The 24,104-nt window shown below is 41.9% G+C and overlaps 1 protein-coding gene across 4 annotated transcripts in view; it reads left to right on the plus strand.

Moving 5' to 3' along the window:
• Positions 1 to 588: 588 nt before the first annotated feature.
• Positions 589 to 24,104, plus strand: part of cables2b (Cdk5 and Abl enzyme substrate 2b) — a 35,869-nt gene continuing 12,353 nt past the window's right edge. For all 4 annotated transcript variants that reach the window (XR_008832897.1, XR_008832896.1, XM_056423647.1 and 1 more), the window contains exons 1-3: positions 589 to 1,265; positions 15,693 to 15,788; positions 23,871 to 23,948. Coding sequence is in view for 2 of the 4 variants with exons in the window: in XM_056423647.1 (XP_056279622.1) it covers positions 721 to 1,265; positions 15,693 to 15,788; positions 23,871 to 23,948 (719 nt within the window). In the remaining 2 variants the exon portion in view is untranslated. The remainder of the gene's footprint in view (positions 1,266 to 15,692; positions 15,789 to 23,870; positions 23,949 to 24,104) is intronic.

Raw genomic sequence — 24,104 nt, forward strand, 5'->3', positions numbered from 1 at the left:
GTAAAACCACTTGAATGAACAAAGAATAACTCGTATTCAATTAAATCCTAATATCCAGTTTGGAACCAAATATAGTTGCATAACAATAGGACTGGAGATATTAATATGATTTTTGTTTATATGACATAAACATAACCAAGACATTAACTACGATAAAAGCCACAAATCTAAACCACAAAATTAAAATCATCATTTCATCAGAAGGAGATTTTAGCAAGAGAAACCTCATCATCATTGCAATAGTTAAACAGTATCTAAACACGCTTAGATTCCATATAGTTGGCTGAGGGAGTCATATATATATATATATATATATTCAATGTTAAAAAATTACTTGAATTTACTAAGAATTGACTTCCACTTCAAATAGTATTGTGTATTTGTTCCATTGCTTTCATCTTTAAACACAGTCTATTATTGCTTTGAAAAAGGGAATACGCACATAAAGGTCTGAAATGTCTTGATCTCATTTTAAATCAGTTTTATAAAAATAAAAATAAAATACAATCATTTGTTATAGTGTATTCTTTCCCACTTGTGTTCAGTATATTTACATGTGTGTATAAAGAGTTCATAGCGTGGCGCACGCTATGACGTCTCCCTGCCCAGGCCAATGGGAGTGGCGCAGGGCGTAAAGCCGTCTCGCGCCGGGTAAAAGGGATTTGACAGAAGCAGGTCTGGAGCTCAGCCTCCGGTTGACTTCCTCGGTGGGTCGGCGGCATGGCGGCGGCTGCTGCATGCCAGCACAGCGCTGTGATAACCGGTAGCGGCAAAAAGACGCATAGTAACCGGGAACACAGTCGGAGGAACCGGGAGAACTCACGCCGGAGACAAGCCGCTCTTTTATTTCTTAGCAACATCTCTCTGGACGGACGGCCAGTCCAGAGTAATCCGGCAGAACATGCTGGAAGCCGCCACCACAAAGACGCCGACTTGGAGGGAGCAGCGGCCGAGCTGTGCCCGGAGCTCGGTAACCCGGGACGCTACGGGACATCCTCCGGGTTGGCAGCGGCCGTGAGCTGCGGGAACGTTAATCCCTCCCCGGGAACGAGGACGGGTCTCCTCAACATACCGCCTATCCTCATCCTGCCGTCAGACACGGGGTGCAACGACGTGGGAAGCGCAGAGGTGCTGCTGGACTGTAACCTGCTGTCGCCGTCCCCGTCCAGCGCCAGCATGCTGCTGTCGCCACTGGGACCGCGGAAGTCTTCCACGCTGCTGTCGGTTCAGAGCTGCAACTCGGTGTCCTCGGAGCCGCGCCAAAGGTCAGCGACGCACAGGCACACACACACGCTCACACACACGCTCACACACACGCTCACACACACCTTGTTCACGTGCTGTCTGGTCAAGTCCAACTTTCAGAGTATTCGCGCTCCCGGTCTCGAGGGCCGGTCGGCTCTCTGCTTGAAGCTGTAAATGCGCGGTGCCCTTTAGCGGCTGTGGTGCGCGTCACTGGTTGGGAGGCAACTTTTCTCTGAGAATTCCCTCTGACCTCGCTGTCTGGAGGAAAGAGGCGGAAAGGACGTGTAACGCGTACTGAGTCATGCCAGCCGACGGCTCCTTCAGAGCAGATCGCGACTGATGCCAGTTGGCTGGAGGAGGCAGCCCGGGATTATTAAAGCTTCGGCTCTGGACCAACTTTTAAACTCTATCATCAAAACAGTTTTCTGTTGACTGACCATTTGATTGGTCGACTTTTTATTTCCAAAGTATGGCAAGTTCATGATTGATGACAGTAAACACTAATGCACTTGAGAACAATAGGCATTATTTTTAGATGTTGTGTAATTATGTGTTTATACTCCTAAACATAAGCTGTTCAAAGTGTTTTGGAGATGTACCAATTCATTTACAACATTAAAGGATGCGTCCGCACCACTCAGAACTGAATATATGATGTTTTTATTATTATTGTAAACCGATAATATTAATGTGTTGCTTATGTGAACGGTTGACTGTCTAAACATGCCCCACCTGTCCAGGGTGAACTCTGCCTTTCTCCCCATGCCAGCTGCAGCAGTCCCCTGTACACGACAAGCCGTTACAGAAAATAGAGCAGCTTGTTGGAGCCTGTTGGAGTAGCTTGTGGCTTAGCAGAAGAAGAAAAAACACCAACAGACAACCGGAAGCCGAGCTGTTTTCTGTGGCAGAGTAACCAGAATAATTTTCATGTGGGTGTTAACTGCAGTAACTCAGTATTAGTTTGGATTTTCTCTGATGAAAGGGAGAAATTCAGAGAGAGAACAATATGGACTGGCGGAGATCTGAATGATGAAGTGGAAAAGTGTGTTTATAGCAAGCATATACACTCATCTGGCAGTGGGTCAGACTTGCAGCACTTGTGTGAGTGCTGATGGATGGATTAGCTCTGTCACCGTGTTGGCAGTGTATCAAACCCTGAGAATCAGCCCCGCTGCAATAATGACCGCTTAACCTATTTACACCTAACGACAGGCTGGGAAATTAGCGAGAGATAGCAGCTCATCAGATCGCTGCTCCAGCCACCAACCGTCACCGACAGCTGTTGTGTGAGCTGATGTTGTTGATGTACTGGGATGCTGCATCATACAGTATTTCATTGTATTTCATGACGAGATGGTTGTTGTCAGTGTTACTAATGAGTAATTCATGAGTTGGTTTGTGACGAGACTACTTTGCATAACATACATAATAGACTAATTTAGTTTAATATCATCACAGATGAGCAGCAAATACAACTTTCAGAAGCTCAAACCAGTATGAGCAAATGGTTCATTATCAAAATATTTGAGGATGATTTCCTGTTCATCCACTAACCAATAATTTGACTAATTATTTAAACTCTAAAAAAAAAATAAGATTATATGTATATTTTTTTATAAATTAATTAAAAATAGCCAATATGGATTTATTGTTTGGACACTAACTTTTTCCTGTATGTTGATGTAAACTGTATTTGGATTACAAATTCATACAAATGATAATTGATCTTCAGCTATCATAAAAAGCTAAAGACTAAATGAGCTGCTAAGGTTTTTAATTTCCTTTTATGATATGATTTGGTGACTTAAGCACCCTTCTCACTTCCTAGTGTGATGAATTTGGCCGTCGTCCAATATGCTCGTCAGTCACGCTCTGTTTAGCCTCGCTGTCTGTGTCAAAGCTCGGTGTGTGAAGTCCTGCCAGGCAGCCAACTGCTTCATTAGCAGCACATCAACACACACTGACGGATCAGTTAGATGTTTAACTGATGCTCTTTAGACAGTAAGTGAGGACACTTGGCTGGTAAAGTACGCACTTTGACTATGTCGCCTAAAATTGCTGTTGCATTAGTCACTGTTCATGTTCAGGCTGTGATATTGACATGTCGAGCGTAGATTGTAGCTTTGATTACAGGAGTGTCCTCATCTGAAACGAAAGAAAAACCTTGTGAACATTACAACACTTTTATAAAATAAGACTGTCACCTTCACGGAGAAAGAACACAGGCTAATTTGAACTGATCAGGGGATGAGGGCATTATTATCAATGGTTTTACTGGGAAAAGGTACATGTATTCATTGTGCTGCTTTATTATTTGGCTGTGTAAACATTAGGAATCATTTGGGAGCTAGTTTATTGAGTGACTCAGCTGAGGATCGATTGCAAAAAGAAATGATTGGGATAGTCATAATGGACCCATGAGCAATACTCTGTACTCTATGAGGTCCATGTGAATGAGTGATCAGTGTCAGGTCAGCCTCTGTGCCACGAGAACGCAGTGAAACCCGGCTGACCTACAGCCAATAAAGGCCGTTCAGTCAGGTCTGTTTGGCTGACCTTCCCCCAGGAGAGGTCACGTTTTCCCCAAATGACATCATGGATTTAGTGACATTTATAGGCAAAGCCTCGACACTGAGGTAATGAGGGTTGTTCCTGGATTAATTTAGGTTTTGGCATTTCCCCCTGATGACATCAGGCCAAGGGGGCCAAATATTCCTATTGGAAACATTTACTTATACGTTTCAGGTTCTCTACAGCAAGGTCCATCTAAGACTCAAGGTTCCTTGATTGGGAGTAGTTAATGAAACGTAAGAGCAGCTCATGTCTGGTAAACTTGGGGGGTCCGTGTCTGGTCACATTGTGTGCCTGATGATGTCATTCACATGTGCCATGTGCAGAACCAAACGCAGTGTCATGCGCGCTGGCCCCTGAGTTTTGCCATGTGAAAGCAGAGCGAGCGTTCATTCTTTTCGCAGATGAAAGTGAGGCTTCTGTCTTTTGTGTAAGCATATTGTACACTCATGATGTCGTTACGTAACGGGGCGAAGCTATCGGAGAGCCTTCGCACTCAATCTCTTCTATAAACAAAACATTAACATGATCGGGTTTTTGGTCACATATATTTTGAAATTGGTTTTCCTCCAACGCCCAGCTCTGATTTACTGCTGGTTTATCTTTAAATTCTTTAGCCTTGTTTGTCTCTTCTTTTTGAGCCTATGTTTTCTCATGTTGTCTCCTTCCTTTTATTTTCTCCCAGCAGAATAAACAGCATGTTCGGGTTTGGTTGTTAAAACTTTTTTTTAATTTTCTCTCTCACGTTTCTTTCATGCCCCATTCTTGTTTCTGTCTTTGGAATCTTTCACACTTTATTTTTCTTCTCCTTATCTTTCACTTTTCTTTATCTCTTTGCTTCACTCATGCATTGAACAGATATTAGGGGTGGGCAATGGAGAAAATATCACTCAATATTTCACCAACACCTCAATATCGAAATGACGATATTGTATGGTTGCCCATTGGTGCTTTCATATAACATTTACACATTGAGATCTTGAAAGAATAATCATCAATAATATGAATATCATGACTAAGAAGGAATAGAACAACAGTCTGGCTGTCGGCTATATTAGATAAGACAATGTCTTGTCTTGTAAGACAATTCTGTATATTACCCAGCACTAACTTAACGGTTGATACTGCGCAAATTCTACAAACATTTATCATAGAAATTTAACAATTTTCAGTCTAAAATAATCTTGAAATGTCTGCAATCAATTCCAGTACCTGTATAGCTGTGTTTTGTTGACACAAATGGCAGATACAATTTGTTTTGACTTTATTCCTACTTGTTGTGAAACTCCTTCTCCTGTCTCACGCACAAATCAAACTTAACTGCATCTAAGTTTTAAACTGCTCTGTTCCCCAAACTTTGTGCTGAACTTTGTTGCCTTAACCCTTGTGTTGCCTTCGGGTCATTTTGACCCGATTCAATATTTAAGGGTGTGGAGGGGAGTGGGGTTTCACTCTGTTTTCACGGGAGAGTCGCGCATGTTCAACACACACGCACACACACGATGATGTCACTCAGATTCCATCCCTTCTTTGGGTTGTGTGTGTTCGTCCAGAGGGTGTGTCTAATCAGTACTGGGTGCTGAATCGGATACGTTTTCTGCTTAACCCTTGTGTTGCCTTCGGGTCAATTTGACCCGATTCAATGTTTAACCCTCCTGTTACCTTTATATTTACTAACATATTTTACCCTTGAGGTCAATATGACCCCAGCTATTAAAATCTCCAGAAAATTATTAGAATTAATATTGTTTTCCAAGTTTAAGTGTGAGGTACTTTATGTTTGTTTGTTGACTCCCGAAAGAACACCGACATTTAGGGATGAGAATTGATAAGATTTTAACGATTCCGATACCTTATCGATTCCTACTTATCGATTCTCTACTTATTCTTCTCTTATCGATTCTTTTGGGCAAAAAAAAAAAAAACAGCACAGTTTATTCACATTAATTTTTCTTTATTTTTATATAACACACACACAGTATACATTATTAACATTTAATTTTTTTTTTTTAAAAATAAAATATTACGATATTATGATTGAACTTAAAATAAAACTTACATAACTTAAATAAAATGTATTCTATTTAATTTAAACATGTTCAGTGTTTCCTTCTTTTTCCTTGGTTTTTTTGAACTTGCTAAAAAATGAACTGAGCATGGCAAATACCAAAGTCACAATCAATTAAGATCATCTGGTACAATTCATGTGCAAAAATAATAAAATCTGCTTGCTCCTTAAGGATCTCTCGATCTCTCTCTCCTGTGACGATAGTCTCTCTCAGATAAAAGAACACTCTCGACGATGGGGAGAGGCAGACAGAACACCCAGCTGAACACTGTGACCCAGGTAGACTAGACACAGAGAGAGGGTCACTACCACTCTGAGTCTGATTGATACGATGTGCCAAATGGAGATTGCAATGGTGAATTATTTGTATTTATATAGTGAAAGTTGGTTTACAAAATAAGCAAATCAAATCACAAAGAATGACATAACATAAAGTCATTATTAAAAGGATTAAATTTAATCATGTAAGGCCTCAATGGACAACTTCTGATTAAGAATAGGACGTAGCTATAGATAGCTTATATAATAATTAAAAATCAATAAATCAGGAATCATTTAGGTTAAATAACAATTAAACAACGAAGATATAATGCAATAACACAATTAATGATCATAACACACGACATTAAATCAAACTAACCAAACAATCAAACAATCCAAACGTGAAGATAACGACCAAAATGGACAACAAAAGAGTGTGGCTCACGGAGGACAGACATAGCACAATAAATCGACTCCTCTCATTAAAGTTAAGATGACATCACACAGGTGAGATGTTTCCTGTCACGGAGGACAATGCTGGTTGTTTGAGCTTGAGCATCTTGTTTGCGATTTCCTGCTACGTTGCATCAATATTTTGAGCCATACGAAGTTCAACATATGTTCATCGTAAATCAAATTCCATGTTGGTTGTATTTAATTCCATGACAAGTTTTTTATTACCATACATAAAATAGTTGTTGGCTTGTGCAACTTGAGTTTAGTTGTCCTCGTTTAGAGCTTTGCTGCCTCGCTGCAAAATGCCCGCTCACTGTTTGCCTGCCCTCATAGCGAGCCCTACCGACATTAAACATTGAATCGGGTCAAATTGACCCGAAGGCAACACAAGGGTTAACACACATGTTTTATCTTAATCATAAACTTTCCTTCTAACCATGTCATCATGAACATGGAAAGCAACCTTTACCTTCACAAGGGCTGCAATTATTTTCATGATCAATGAAGCTGCTGATTACAAGTAAAGTTATCTAAGCACCAACCTAGAGCCTTGCAAAAGTATTCACGGCACTTGGGATTTTTCCTTTTTTCTTGGATTACTACCTAAATGGATTTTTGATTTTATAATTGATCTACACACAAAAAAGTCAATATTTGTTGTCACAACCCGGCTCTTAGGTCACAACAAATATGTCACGGACACAGCAGTAAGTTAAAGCAAAATGTTTATTTCACATAATAAAGAAATATAACGTAGTGAAGTGTGGTAGTCAGTCACATGAGTAGTGTCAATGTGAATGTGTGTGTGTAATGGAGTGTAAGTGTTGTCAGCCAAACTCAAAGGAAACCGGCAGCAAAGGAACCGGCAGCAAAGAACCACGACCACGACCACGACCACGACCACGACCACGACCACGACCACGACCACGACCACGACCACTCCACCTGTGAGGAGAATAACCCGCCACGCACCGTGTGAGCTCAAGGCTTTTATGCCCTCCTGCTCTCGGACCAGGTGCGCTGCATCAGGCAATCACTCACCTAGGGACACGGACATGATCAGTAATTAGACACGGGGACCGTCACATGGTTAAGTAAAAATATAAATTGTTTTAATCCTAAAAAATTTAAAATTGACATTATATTTTATGTATATGACGACTGCATTATTATTGTTATAATGGTAGGGGAAACACTGGTGTGTGTGTGTGTGTGTGTGTGTGGTCTGGTTTGATACTCACTCAATCACTCTCTCACACATCCAGTTTGCAGTATTATGGTCTCAGTGAACATTTTAACGTCACATTTGAAGACACTCTTCTTCAAATGCATACAGTGTGTTGTTATATACACTCTTATTATTCCATTATAACCACATTAAATTAATCCTTCTGTCACATAAAACACTGTATCCAGATTATGTCACATTTGGATTACAAGCATAGTGAGAAGAACAACCCCATTAGCAGAGCTGGATTATAGGACATAATCTACTAAACATACTGTGCAGGTACACTTCTTAGTTTAGTCAGTAACGTAGACGTCAGAGTGCAAATGCAGTATGTTTGACAGCAAAGCTGGGTGGTTGGAAGCAGTGAAATAATACACCTTAAAGTAAAGCTAAAGCAGTTTTACATTACAAATAAGGCTGAATACTAAATGTTTTTTAATGTGTTGAAACAATAAAATTAATCCAATTTTGGAAATTTTCTTCACGAGACATCATTAAAATTAGTCGCAGATCAATCGATAATCAAAATAAGAAGTAGTTGCAACTCTATCAGCACTGCAGGTGGATGTCTTCAAACCCAGCCCTCTATATCTAGAGAGTTCAGATCTTTTCCAGGCGGGTCTCACCCTCCCAAACAAAGAAGAGTTGAATTGAAAGACAGATTTATCATCTTGTATGGTGTCATATGGATGGATCATAACGTCTTAAGTATGGAATTAATCTGCAGGTGCTTTAGTTAAAAATGAAACCAAACCTTTCTATGGGAGCCTTCTTTTGAGCCTTGACAGATGCAACAAAAAACAGACTCTGTAAGGTTTGTTGTGTGGCCTAGACCAGTGGTTCTCTACCTCTTTTCAGTGATGTGAGCGTAGCCTTGCACACACACACACGGCAGGTTTATGTCTATTTCAGGTCATTGGCTAATAGCCATTCACTAAAACTAGTATGACATGTGAAGATTGAGTGTTATTAGTTCTATCGGACTGCAGGTTGACCACATGTGATGACTAATGACAAAACTAAAAGAAGTCTTGCAAAGCAATATTTCTCTGGCTATCCCTTTGCGATGACAATATTATCACACACTTTTGCATGAATGAACAGAATGAAGTGCCAAATTACACGGAGTAGGATAGAAACACAATTCATCCAGGAAACTCACGAGCTGCGATGGTTGCCAAAGGAAAAGATTAATTATATAAACTCTGCTTAGATCTAATCTAAGAAAGCTTCCTGAACAGTTCACAAGTCGTAAATGGATTCATTACTATAGCTTCTGTAATCGGGCTAAAATCACATGCAGTATAGAAATCCTGTGGTTTGTTTGTTTGTTTGTGTGATTGAACTCTTCCACACAAGCCCAAACAAAGCGTACTAACCCGGCAAAAGCACCAGGGTTGAATTCCTACTGAAGCAGTCGAAAACATAAGAGTGAATGTTTAGTTTTTTAATGAAGACAAAGAAAAGAAGGTTATGGTTTTTGGTAAATCATGCAAAAACTGCGTGTGCGTGTGTGCGCGCCTCTCAAGAAGTGGACAGACGCACTGCTGCCTTGAGCGTGCGTCAACAGGACGTTTAATCTGTAGTCTGTGGTTGGTCAATGACAAAGTGTGTTCCTGCATGTGTGTTAAAGATGTTGTATGACTGGTGTTTAGAAGAAAAAAAAACAGTGCGTGTGAGAGAGCACTACAATTTACAAAATTGGACCGGTGTTGCCAAGAAAAGCAGCGGGACTCTTAATGACGCACCGAAACGGCAAGATCACGGCTACGATTTTGGACGTGCAAAAGATTCTGCTGATTATTTGAGAGCCTGATTGTTGATCTTTCGGGTAATTAATTAGGCGTTGTGAGTTAATATTGATCTCTGTCCCTACAGACAAAAACAGCATGACATCTGCAGAGACAGATTAGGCGTGCGTGTGTGCGTGCTCTGAGCTTAAGCACGGCCTCTGACCAGTGTAAGCTGTATGTGAGGAGGAAGTTGTCGGCTCGCTCATCAAGATGCAACAACATTGAACCCGCGAGGACGAATGAGATGGGAGGAGGGGAGATAGAGAGATTATTTTAAGATAAAACAACACAAGCTATTATTGCTGGTGTTGTTCATGTTAATGTTCATTTAAACTGAATACAACGACTCAAAAAGTCCATCACCACAGACCCCAAAACAGGCCTGCAGCTGGTTCTAGGCCTGACCTGCAAAGTCACTGTTTCCTACTTGATTCAAATGAGCTCTTTTTTGTGTTTGAAGGTCACTCATTTTACATAATACTGTCATTCTCAAACATACAGTTGGTGGTCTTTAATATTTCAATATTTAAAAGTACTATTCAGTGGTGGTCGTATTATTCAGATATTTTACTTAAAACTATTGCGATGAACCCTATTTGCCTCCAAAAGGTAGTGGAGTAGATGCATATAGAATAAAATGTGATTACTTAAAAGATGTAAGCTTTTTTTGTAGGAAAAGCCTAATGTGCCAAACCTAATGTGACGGCAATAAAGAATAGCCTTGCTTCTTGTTTTTGTTTCGGCCTGTTGGTCTTAGCTTCATGGCACAAACAAGAAGAAACAAAGAAGGTTATCTGTACATCGATCTTCATCATCGTCTACAGCGAGGGAAATGGCAGACTGGATTTTTCCATTCCCACAGAAGGAGAAAATTTCCACAACATCCCAGAGAGCATGCTGGTTTTCATGGAAATGAGCCACTGGTCTACAGATCCAAAGCTCAGATACTGGGTCAGACTTGGAAAGACTGAGAGCAATGATGTAGGATATCTCACTGTTATCTAGATATTGTTGTTGTTTATGATTACAGTGTTTTCCTTATGGAAGCCTCCAGGCTGAGAACATTATTTAAAGATAACACAGATTTTTGTTTAGCATTCACTCTCAAAAAACTTTAATCGTGGTCAGTCACTGTTGAAGAACATCATAATCATGATTGTGTGAGGGTTTGTTTGTGGCCCATCCAAACATGTTAACTGAAGTCTTAATTGTTATTTATAGCAATCGGTCATGAGATGAGTAAGCTCCAGTTAGTTACTGCACTGAATGAAACGGCTCATTATTCACTCGTCACAACGGGGGTCAGGTTGCTGTGCGTCAACCCACATGGCCTTGATTGTGTTATCTTAAACACGAGCCGCTGTCATCCTCATGATCACCATCGTCATCATCCGCCAGGGTGATTGGCCGTTGGGTTCTTTTCTTCATTCCCACACAATGGAAACATTTCACAACATTCCAGAATGCTGCGGAATGATGGTTCCCATGGAAGTGAAGGCTGAGAAGATGCCAGCATGTGACCGTGGTTACAGGACATGGACTCAATATAGAATCATTAGAGACAGACTCTCTTGTTTAATAATACTGGAAGAAGTGACGACTCACAAAGTTCTGTGTGACTGACTGACTCTTGGAAACGAAGAAATGCATAACTTGTATTTATAATAATGAGGACTAAAGGTTTTTTTGTCCCGTTAGCTGCGTGAAAAAACGCTCCCAATCTCCTATCACCTTCGAAAAAAAGCTTTTGGGAACACCTGTAATGAGAAAGTAACACGTTTTTTAAAGAGAAATGGTTCTATGCTATGCCTGCACAATGATGAGGGAAATCTGAAATAAATCCTATTTCTTACATCAAAATACGGAGTGAAATGTTTCAAGAATGACGAACACGGACATCAGTCAGCTTCAGTCCATCCAGCCTTCCTCCGTCCTCCCTCTGATGATGTCAATCTCTGCCTCTGTTGTATCTGGGCCTTGAACACTGGGCGCTGCTCTCTGAAACCCTTCATTTCCAATAGTTTCATTGGGCCACATCGCAAAATACATCCTTTGTGAAAGGTCGTTCATTCCTTCCTAAGATAAGATAAGATATTCCTTTATTAGTCCCTCAGTGGGGAAATTACAGGATCACAGTAGTATAGCTCACTGATAAACGAATAATAAAATAGAAACAAGTAATATAATAAGCATTAAAAAAGAAAACATCAGTAGAATATAATAAGCATTAAAAACAGTAGAATATATGTACAGACTGAATAAAAAGTATATATATATATATAAACAAAGTATATAAACAAAAAGTACTTCAGCATATTGCACATGTTGTTGCACCAGGTAGTGGTAGAGTGATAAAGTGATAAACTGCTGAGTGACCAAGTTCAGTTTGGTTGTGAAGTGGCCTACGGGAGCTCAGCCGTGTGTGTGTAGGGAAGAAAGGACTTATGGTACCTCTCCTCAGACACCGGGATGAATCAGCCGGTGACCGAGGGCTGTGTGCAGCGCCAGAGTGTCCTGCATGGGGTGGAGGCATGGCTCATCATGGACGACAGCTTCGTATCATCCTCCTGTCCCCCACCACTTCCACGGTATCCAGAGGATCCCCCAGCACTGCTGGCCTTCTTTATCAGCTTGTCCATTCTCCTCCTGTCAGCTGCAGTGATGCTGCTGCACCAGAAGACCACTCCGTAGAAGATGGCTGATGCCACCACAGAGTCGAAGAAGGTCTCCAGGAGTGCACCCCCCCGAAAGACCTCAGTCTCCTCAGCAGAAAGAGTCTGCTCTGTCCTTTATAAAGTGCATGTATGTGGTCGGACCAGTCCAGTTTGTTGTTCAAGTGAACACCCAGGTACTTATAAGATTTGACGATCTCAATGTCTAGTCCCTGGATGCTCACCGTACCGGGAGGAGGGCGTACTCCCGCGACGGTGCGGGAGCGTTGCACAGTAGTCCACCACCAGCTCCTTGGTTTTACTGGAGTTAATCTGGAGGCGGTTCCGCTGGCACCATCCTAAAAAGTCCTGGTTTAGCTCTCTGTATTCCCTGTCATCATCGGGCGGAAATGGGGCGACGATTGCAGAGTCATCGGAGAACTTATGCAGGTGGCAGTTAGCAGAGTTGTGGTTGAAGTCCGATGTGTAGATGGAGAAGAGGAATGGAGCCAGAACGGTTCCTTGTGGGGCTCCTGTGCTGCAGGACACCCGATCTGACTCGCACCGTATCCGCACATACTGAGGACGGTTGGTGAGGTAGTCCAGGATCCATGCGGTCAGGTGGTGGTCCACTCCGCTCTGCTCCAGCTTGTCCCTCAGAAGCAAAGGCTGTATGGTGTTGAAGGCACTGGAGAAGTCGTAGAACATGACTCTCACAGTGCTTCCAGCCTTTTCCAGGTGAGAGAGGCATCTTTGTAGCAGGAAGATGACGGGCGTCATCACCCGATGCCAGATTGGTAGGCGAACTGGAGTGGGTCCAGGGATGAACTCACCAGAGGCGGAGATGGGCAAGGACCAGCCCCCCCAGGGTCTTCCTGAGGGGGGGGGTCAAAGCCCCCGGCCGGGAGCTATTGAGGTCCTTGGGCGGGGTCTTTTTTACCCGTACCACCGCACGCCTTCCATAGCTGTGGTACTTTCCCAGCCTCAAGCTCAAGTTGAAGATGTGTTCGCTTATCCCGCACAGCTGGTCTGCAGGATTTGAGAAGCCTTGAGCTGATGCCGTCTGGACCCGTGGCCTTCCTCACTTTGATCCTCCTCAGTTCCCTTCTCACCTGGGTAAGGGACACTCTGGGGGTGGGTTGCTGTGAGGTGTTGGAGTGGGTTGCTGGTTGTGGAATGCTGTGTATGAGAGGTGTGAAGGGGCCGAGTGTGCTGGAAGAAGGTGAGGGAGACGGAGAGGGGGCAGTGGTCCACAGGGGTGCAGATGATGGGGGTTGCAGCAGCCGGGAGGTCTGGTTGGGGGAGTGGTGGGTGGCGGTCAAATCTATTAAAAATAAGTTCAAGTCGTTCACCCACTTTTGGTCCCCTCAGGCTGTTGGTTGGGCCCTTGAACCCAGAAATGGCTTTGAGGCCCTTCCAGACACCGACGGTGTTCCTCTGCTGCAGCTGGTCCTCTATCTTCGTCCCAGACATCCTTCCTCCCTGATCTTCATCCTCAGCTCCCTCTGCACAGTCTTCAGCTCCTCTTTGTTGCCAGATCTAAAAGCCTTTTTCTCCTTGAGGAGGGCCTTTATCTCTGGGGAAATCCAGGGTTTGCCGTTTGAGAAGCACCGTACAGTCCTGGTGGGTACGGTGTTTCCACACAGAATGGTGATGTAGTCCGTGATGCAGTCGGTGAGACCGTTCTCGGTGAGACCCATGGGCATCACTGAATACTTCCCACACAGTTGTTTGAAACAGTCCTTCAGAGCCTCCTCGGCTCCATCGGTCCATCGTCTAACTGTCTGGTCACAGCTGGCTGCTTCTGTGCACGAGTGGTGTACACAGGCAGGAGGTGCACCAGGTTGTGATCAGATCGGCCCAGGAGGGAGTGGTGATGATGAGTATGCCTCCTTGGTGTTGGCATAGAGAAGATCCAGTGTCTTATTGTCTCTGGTGTGGCATTTGACATACTGGGTGAATGTGGGCAGAGTGGAGGACGGAGGGGCATGATTAAAGTCCCCAGAGAGAAGGAGGAGAGCATTGGGGTGCTGTGTCAGCAGCCTGCTGGTCGCCGAGTGGATGACGCCACAGCAGCGTCAGCAGAGGGGACATACGCAGCCACCATGATAACGTGCGAGAATTCCCTTGGCAGATAGTGTGGCCTCATGCCAATAGCTAACAGTGTCCGTTGTGCAGGTCTGCTCCTTAACAGTGATGTGCCCAGAGTTACACCATCTATCATTTACAAACTCTGCCAGGCCTCCTCCCTTCCTCTTACCGCTCTCTGTTGTCCTGTCCGCCCGTATGATGCTGGAACCCGTCGAGTGCAGCGTGCGTGTCCGGAGTGAAATCCGTGAGCCAAGTCTCCGTGAACACCATGAGGCTACACCGTATTCCGTCCCTCTGATGGCGAGTCAGCGCGCTAGCTCGTCCATCTTGTTGAGAGACCTCACGTTTCCCATGATGATGGAGGGTAGAACGGGTTTGTAGCGTCTTTCCTGGCGCGACGTTCCGCCCCGCCCCGGCTTCCTTCCTCCTCAGCTCACGGGAACATAGGGTCTTTCCTCGGGTAGTAGCACGCCAGTCCCGGAATGCCAACAGCTGGTCCCTCGTGTAAATAACTGGACCGTGGTTGCGTGCTGGGTCCCCAAACACGGAGGTGAAAATAGCGATTAACAGCAGATAGACCACGACAAGCTCGACGTGTCCAGCTGCCATACTGCACCGTTAAACTGTAACTAGTAGCAGGGGAAAAAAAAGTGACAAGAAATAACGAGGAAAAAACACATAATATACTAAAACTAAGTTGTGAGCAGGAGCACCCTTCACAATGAAATGACTGGAACACGACGAGAGGAACGTAAAGTCATTTAGAGCGGATTGAAATATATTGCTTTTCTCCATGTTAACATACTGTTTTTGCTTGTTGAACAGGTCCTGAGATAATTTGTGGCGTTATATGTGTATATACAATATACATATATATATATATATATTTTGTATCTATATATATATTTTTTTTGTATCTATATATATATATATAGATATATATATTTTATATAACAAGTGCAGTTGTCATCAACTCAACGTCATCTGGTTTGCTTCTTTGTCTCCGCTTCTCCGATCTTTTGTGCGTGTGTGCGTGTGTTTATTTGAAGGAGCTTAGCCCCAGCACAGATGAAGGGAGTGGCTTTAGCGTGACAGTAAACACTCCAGTCTTAAACCCTGGAGCCCGTTTCGTAGCAAGTTTCAGTAACCACCCATAAACAAAATAATTGTTGTTATTCGTTGTACGCCGTGTTCAATTTGATTTCAGGTCCAACTGTGTGTGTACGCTTTACTTAAATAGAGAATGTGTCCTCTGTCATTCTTATTCATGAATTGCAAATTGCAAAACTTTTAATTTATCTCCATTTCTGCCTGTCTCTCCGTAGGACTCGGAACCTCTCTGGTGGCTCTCCGAAACCTCGACACGCCAAGAAGATCCACTTCATTAAAAACATGAAACAATACGACACAAGAGGCAGCAGGTTGGACACGCACATTATTATTCTGTAGCTGCTGTTACTAAAAACATGTCAAATCCTGTGACCTGTCCAGTAATGTCGTGGTGTGTTGGATCACGTTGTAAAGGTAACGGTTGAAAGTCGTGCTCGTCACATTGTTCCAGTGCTGCAGACAAGTCTTTGTCCAGGTTTAGTCGGGGTTGAGCCGCATGCTGATCCCTGCCGTTCACAGCATGTGGTGTTACGGAGCAAAGCCTAAGCACAACAAGGTCGTGGCGGTGGGCTTCGGGTCTTGTAAACTGTCAAAGTAAATAAAAGAAACAGTTATGTTTAAGCAAAATCAGCAACTCTCTAAACTCAAACCCCCCTGAGATATTCTGAACACATCTACTGGAAAAAATACCCATAAATGTCCTAACCTAAAATAGTATCTCTATATTTGAAAGCAATAAGGTACTCGAGGCAGTACTCTATCGTCAATAAGGTCCTGTTCTGGTTTTGTTAAGCCAGATGCATAGCGGGGAGCCAGCAAACCTTTGAAGTTTGAACAGGACATTATTGACGATACAGTGCTGCCTCGAGTATCTTATTGCTTTTAGAATACGGTTGCCTGCAACATTTTAAATAGTAAGTAAATACTAAGCTGCCTTTCAGCACAAAACAGTTGTATGTAATAGTTGCTTCATTTCATCTACCCGTTATAAATACTATATATTCTCCTGTTATTCCTAGTAATGTTTTGTGGGATTTCTCTTAAGGTCAAAGGGGTCATAACTTTGACTGTTCCATTATGGCTTAGTCTCTTTGACCTTGAATCTTGACAAACTCGGCTCACATGCCGTTATGTGCAGCCTTTACTCTCCAGGGGGAGAGAAAGTGAGCTGTAGCCTGGACAATGTCGTTCTGTCCATTTCTTCCTCTGTTGAATTCTATTCTTGTCCTTCCTTGCTCGTGTATAAATCAGACCTCCGTGTCAAAGCAACACAGGCGTACTCATCAGATAATAATAGACTGAGGGCTGATTGTTTTAGAATAGATCCAACGAAGAGACGCAGAGCTGCTGTTTGTTGTTCAGCCAAGTCGCCATGTCCTTACGGAGAAGAGACGGCAGCTTAAAGAGAAAAGTAAAGAGTCTGAAGAAGGGGGACTCCAAGTCTTAACCCTCCCTTGGCTCATGGGAGATTTTAAATGGGGGACCATGTATGAATCTCTATAAGCTTCCAGCAGTGCTACAATGTTTTAGTGCCAAAGTAGTAGAGTAGGACAATTGTTCAAATTGAATGTGAAGTTAGTTATTTTATGTATGTCCATAATTATAACTATCATGGTGCACCTAAATGTAAATAAGTAGAAAACAAGCTTCTTGTGGATTACGATATCTTTACATAACTCGATGGGATTAAGTCTCATATTGTGTCGCTCTCCTCTCCATACAGTCAAACTGTGTGAACAACTTTGTCCACGGCCACTTCAATTAAATAAATCAAAAGTAAGCAGAAGAGGAGTTGTACACAATAACCTTATACAAGTTAACACAATTATTTCAGCAGTGCAACAAAATAGGTCTATTAAATGTGGTCTCCTAAATATTCGATCTCTGTCATCTAAAGCTGTGTTACTGAATGATTTAATATCAGATAATCACATTGATTTATGTTGCCTAACTGAAACCTGGCTGAGCCATGAAGAATATGTCTGCCTGAATGAATCGACTCCTCCAAGTCATATTAATACTCACATTCCTCGAGGCACCGGTCGAGGAGGTGGAGTAGCAGCCATCTTTGAATCGAGCCTATTAATTAATCCTCAACCAAAATTACACTACACCTCATTTGAAAGCCTTGTTCTTAGTCTTTCACATCCAACCTGGAAAACACTACAGCCAATTCAATTTGTGATTCTGTACCGCCACCAGGTCCATATTCAGAGTTTATATCTGAATTCTCAGAATTTATATCAAGTTTGGTTCTTAAAACCGATAAAGTTATTATTGTTGGAGATTTTAATATCCATGTGGATGTTGATAATGATTGCCTTAGTGCTGCATTCATCTCCTTGTTGGACTCGATTGGCTTCTGTCAGAGTACACAGAACCCACTCACAGCTTTGGCTTGATCTTGTTCTTCCACAGAATCCTCTTCTGTCAGACCACAACCTCATAACTTTTGAATTTATACTACGGGAGGTACTCCGTTAGTCAAAAGTTTCTACACTAGATGTCTAACTGATAGTGCTAGCTGTAGCTAAATAAAGCGATTCCTTCTGTATTTGATTCGATACCACGCTCAATATAACAGAGGACTCCTGGTCTAACTTTAGTCCGTCCCAGATTGATCATCTTGTTGACAGTGCCATAGGCTCTCTGAGAATGACACTGGACTCGATGCCCTCTGAAGAAGAAGAGAGGTTTGCTCCTGGTATAACCCTCAGACCCATAAACTGAAGCAAGCGCGTCAAGCTGAGCCGCATGTTGGCGTCAACTAAATCTCGAATCCCCGCTTTTTGTTTGGAGATAGTCTTAAAGCATATAAGAAGGCCCTCCGTAATGCCAGAGCAGCCTATTACTCATCAATAATAGAAAAATAAAACAACACTGTAGCCAGGCTGACAGAGAGTCACAGCTCTGTGGGCCCGCATATAAACCTTAGTGGTAATGACTTTATGAACTTCTTTAATGAAAAGATTTTAACTATTAGGACAAGATTAATAATCTCTTGCATCTAAACCAGTGCCAATCTGTCCTCAAGTGGAATGGCCTTGAAACCGCTGCCCTGGTGTATATTTCCATCCCGGCAGGGCTGCTAAAGACGTTTTTGCTTTTAATTGGCGGCTCTATTAGATATTATCAATGTGTCTCATCTCTAACCTCCCTTCCTCTCCAAGATCCTTGAGAAAGTGGTCGCAAATCAGTTGTGCGACTACATCATAATAGTTTATTTGAGAAATTTCAATCAGGATTTAGAAAACACCACAGCACTGAGGACTGGTGAAATTACAAATGACCTCTTAATGGCAGCAGATAAAGGACTCCTCTCTGTCCTGGTCTTGTGACCATGCCATCCTGTTACAGAGACTGGAGCTAAGTTGGTTTAAATCCTATCTATCAGATCGATCTCAGTTTGTATTTGTAAATGATGACGCCTCGATAACACCAACGTTAGTCACGGAGTTCCACAAGGTTCTGTGCTTGGACCAATTTTATTTACCTTATACATGCTTCCTTTGGGCAATATTTATCGATAAAACCAGAGAGAGCAACCAACTAAAACATGGATGAGATGTTAAACTCAGACAAAACCGAAGTAATTTTAATGCCCTGAGCACCTCAGAGATCAATTATCTGGTGATGTGGATTCTGTAGACGGATGCCCTGGCATCCAACACCACTGTAAAGAATCTTGGCGTTATCTTTGATCGACTTGTCCTTTAACCCCTCCCGTAAAGCAAATCTCAAGGACTGCATTTTTCATCTACGTATTAAAAATCAAAGATGCAGAAAAATTGGTTCACGCGTTCATTACTTCGACTGATTACTGCAACAACTTATAGCAGGCTGCTCTAATAAAATAAATCTCTTTCCCAGTTGATCCAGAATGCTGCAGCTCGTGTTCTCCAAAAAAAAAAAAGAGATCACATCTCTCCTGCACCTGCTGCTCTGCACTGGCTCCCAGTAAAAAAAAAATCACAAAATCTTCTTAACCTATCATATCTTAAGGAGCTTGTCATACTATTGCCCACCACTAGAGCTACGCTACTCAAATGCGGACTACTTGCAGTTTCCTAGAAAAAGTAGAATGGGGCCAGAGCCTTTGGTTTATCAAGCTCTCTTTTATGGAACCAGCTTCCAATCAGTCGGGAAGGCAGACACAGTCACTTAAGAGTAGATGACAGACCTTCCTCTTGACAGAGTTAGCTATGGTTTAGGAAGATCAGGTTTACCTGGTCAGCCTTGATATGCTGCTATTATAGCGCTTAGCTGCCGGGGAGGGGTTTGTTAGGATGCATCTCCTTTTTTTCTTTTAAGGATGTTCTCCCGGAAGTCCTTTTTGACTTTTCTCTCATGGTCCGGACCCGGACCCTGACGGCATATATCCTATATCTGCGATGGATCGTCGTGGGGTCGGAAATTCCTGCTCATGACTACGCCACTCCTGCTGAGACCCCGCTCCCCTCCTCCCCCCACATCTGCCTGATGGATCGTGGAGGTCTCCATCGTGGAATGCGCCTACTGAACTATTTATACATCTGTCTGTCATTATTCAATGAATTTTTAACTCTACTGAATCTGTCTGTACACATACATGCATCTGTCCATCCTAGGAGAGGAGAGGGGAGCTCCTTCTCTCTCTCTCTCTTTTTCTCTTTTTTTCCCCTGAAGGGTTATTTGGGAGTTTTCCTTTCCGATGGTTGGGGTTTTGGGGCATGATGTTGTGTGCAGATTGTAAAGCACCCGAGACAAATTTGAATTAAACTGTCACAGAAGATATAAAGTACCACTCATGGGTCAATTGAAGGTATTTCTGACTGAACTAACTTTCTTAAAAACTTACTTACCAATGAACTTGATTCCAAATTTAGAAATGTTGTCACTGAATATGTCATAAACGGTTAAGAAAAACTTAAGAAAAACTGTTAGAGCATACATCCTATGTGACAATGAACTTTACATCTTCCTCTAGAAACTAAAAACACATATTTTCCGACTACCTTGAATAATAACAGATTAGCACTTCAGTGGCACTAGAATGGACCTTACTTATGGTATTACTTATGGTATTATTTATGGTATTACTTATGGTATTTTTGTAGTTTAGCTCTCTTGAAGAAATGTTACTTTCTTGAGTCTTGTTGTTCTGAGTTAGGATTTATGGTTGATTCACTTATTGTAAGTCGCTTTGGATAAAAGCGTCAGCATAATGACATTAAATGTAATTACCAAGATAAATTGACGTTGGTTATATGAGGTAATTATTCACTCTCGTTAGGCATGGCTAAATTATTTCACCCTTTAGTGTTTTCTTTATCAACATAGAGTTTATTAAAATAACTATCCAAATTTTCCTTGAATTTCATCAGATTGTTGACTTTGTTATCCTTAGATTTTGTGGCCAATCCTTTATGGACCTGAGAAGTTACAAACCCGGGGCCGTGGGTCCAGTTCCCAGTGGGATTAGTCTTAGTCCCACGCCCCCCCCCCCCCTGTGTTATGAAATGTGTGGTAATAAATGGATGTGTAGAGGGGGCAGATTTCCCAGCAGTCTCATTTCCAGAAGGCCTGTGTTAATGCTTTTGTCCCGACGACTTCCTGCTCTTCCCGTTTCCCATCATGGGGAACAAGCTGAGTCTCAGTGGCACACTCAACCAACAGCAGTATTAAATCCAAACTCCTCCGTCTCGTGGGATGGATAGAGGGGGAGGAGCAGGGACAGAAGAGGACAGGCAATTTGTTTACAGTTCACCGGGTACAAAGATGTGTCCGAGTTAAAATAGTAATGATTTAATCACAGTCAAATACAACATTGATCCCAGAAGACAACCACATATTTAGCTTTTGTAAGAGAAGCACAGTGTTTCATTTCCTTCCTTGTCTACTTTGAATGATAATAATCACTTCATAAATCGGTTCTACCTCCTCCTCAGATTACAGCCACAACAGGAGATTGTCTCTATTTATTTGAGCATTAAAGTAAACTCAATTCTCTTCTCAGCTGGAGATTAATCAAAAATGTATGTTTGTGAAGGATTATGTCTTCAATATGTCTGTAATAAAATCCACAGTGTTTGGATTCATTACACAGTTTGACTTTCTGATCAAACTAAACATAACAGACACAACATAAAAACGGTAGCTGCATGATTCAAAGAGCAGAGACTATCATGTAGTCTGTCTGGGATTATTGTAAATTTAGATACAATCAGATCTCTTCACTTCAGAAATCAGGTGGATAAGAAAGCTCATAATATAATTTAATTTACCTTTGGCGTGAATTGATGACATCAATTATAACTTTATAATTTTCAAGATACATTTCAAGAGACAACCGAATCAGCCAACACGTAAAGTTTTTTAACCTCTTTAGATCGGATACCCGATCAAATTTGTTTTATTCGTCACGCCCCTGGTGTGTGAAGGCCTTCAGAGTGCAGGCTCCGTGGAAGGTTCTAAAGATGTGCTCCTTGATGAAGGTTGTATTTAATTTGCTCATATTGTTTAATCCAGGTGTTGTAACTACTTCAGTAGATGTGCTGCTGTCTCTGCCAGTATTCGGCTTAAATGCAAATCCTCTTGGTGTCTTAGTTTGAATTGGTATTTGCTTCTCGGGCTGTTCCCTCTGAATGCCTCACGATTGACTTGATGTTATTTCTGTGGTTAATCTCAGTTCTGTGTGGAGCTCAAAAACTGTGTAGTCTGTTTTTAATGTTTCAGGCTGTCAGAAAAAGCCAAGGTTAATGATGTGAGGTCTACAAGTGGCTGTATAAAGGACGAGAAGTTTGTTTATGTGTACAAGAGAAAATGATTCATCACAAGCGCGATACACTCAGAGATAAGTGTGTTTTTGTTTTCACACTGTCTTCCAGTCTCTTTGGTGCCCGAGGTAAAGATAATGAGTGTAAACATTTTCCTCTGAGAAACAAACCAGGCGAGAGATGTGCAGTTTCTGCTCCACGGGGGTTTATACTCCAGAGGATCTGCGATAAGAAGTGCACACACACTCCGTTCCATTGAAGCACCGGTATAACAGGTTGTTGATTAGCGCTGGTGAGATGAAGGTGGAACGCTTGGGTCAGTTAGGAAAGTGTCATTTGAGGGTTTGACAAAACGTTAAAGGGACAATTTTAATAAGTGCGAACCTAAGAAAACCCCAAATGATTTCTACAATACAAAAAAAATAGCCTGCTTTTTAGTCATCAAACACACATCTGTTTCACTTGTTTACAGCTGGAGTCGTGTCTAAAAATGAAATCGGAATCAAAATTATATCAGTTTAGTTTAGTTTGGATATTTATTGTTCCGCAAGAGGAAGACAATAAAAGTTGAAATGCTATTCATACAGTACCAAATATAATAAACAGCCAATATGATAATGACTGCAAACAAGTAGAACAAAGATGAGATCAAATACCAACCAGGCTGTCGGCAACTGAAAGATGGTTTATGGTTTATTTGAACTGAGGATTCTCCCCCTGATAATGTAGTAGTTTCCTGAAAATGTAATAACGTCTGCAAATGTGTGCTTAACCTGATCCAAAATGTTATTAAACTCAATCACTAATGAACTCGAGCAATAATACTTAATGTCTTGATACCAAGGTACTGCTTGCCATCTGTTGTAAATTCCAAAGTATTTATTTTCCATCAAATTGATTACATCATCAATTAACAAAAATACTCAGCGGAAATTATTGGTATAATATTATATTAATTTTCACTTTATTAAGTACACATTTGTGTACATGTTCAGACATTATTGCACATAAAATACATAAATACAATGTTTATCTCTAAACAGAGGGGTAATATAACCTTAACACTTTTTAACACATTTACCTCTGTAACAATTAATAACAAAGGATAACAATTAATAAACCGAGGAGCTCTCATTCATTATTTACATTCAAAATGAACATAATTTCTAGTTAATATACACAGTAGTTAAGAACACTTTGAGGCATTTGATTTGTTGCAACAATTTTTAACCGATTTTTGGCTTCCGTTATGTAAATATTCAATCAGTGGGTTTTTAGGGTTTAAGGACATTTTGCCAACATTTGCTTTATATTGTCACGTAATTACTGCCTTGACAATATAAGTGAAGTCAGGTTCTTTGTTATTGTACTTATTTGGTAGACAGCAGCTTGTTTCAAAGAAGGAATTCATCAAATTTATCAATATCACTAAATGTAGGGCGGTTATGGACTTTAAATGTCTCTTTTTTCATTATTTGTGCAGCCCTGCTTTTGGATTTTGTATTCTGTTTGTTTAGTGCGCTACAAATGTGTGAAGAGGAAGCTTCCTCTTCACCTTGACAAGACGGTGTCCTGTTGACGAGCAGCAAAGCCAACAGATGTTATCACAACATAACCACTAACGTGTGCGTCTTTCAGGATCGTCCTGATCTGTGCGAAGAGATCTCTGTGCGCCGCCTTCTCTGTTCTGCCCTACGGAGAAAGCTTTTACCTCAGGTAATAAACACACCTGCACATGCACACTCATTGAGGTCATGACCTGGAAGTGCTTGTTTGCTTCCCCATGAGTAGGCCTTTGCTTCCTCAGGCCACGTTCTCATCCCGCCCGGTGGGTTTGCTGCCACAGAGGGAGGCCAGGAGGACAAACTATTT

Source organism: Pseudoliparis swirei, chromosome 9 (assembly GCF_029220125.1).
Source record: "Pseudoliparis swirei isolate HS2019 ecotype Mariana Trench chromosome 9, NWPU_hadal_v1, whole genome shotgun sequence".
NCBI lineage: Eukaryota > Metazoa > Chordata > Actinopteri > Perciformes > Liparidae > Pseudoliparis > Pseudoliparis swirei.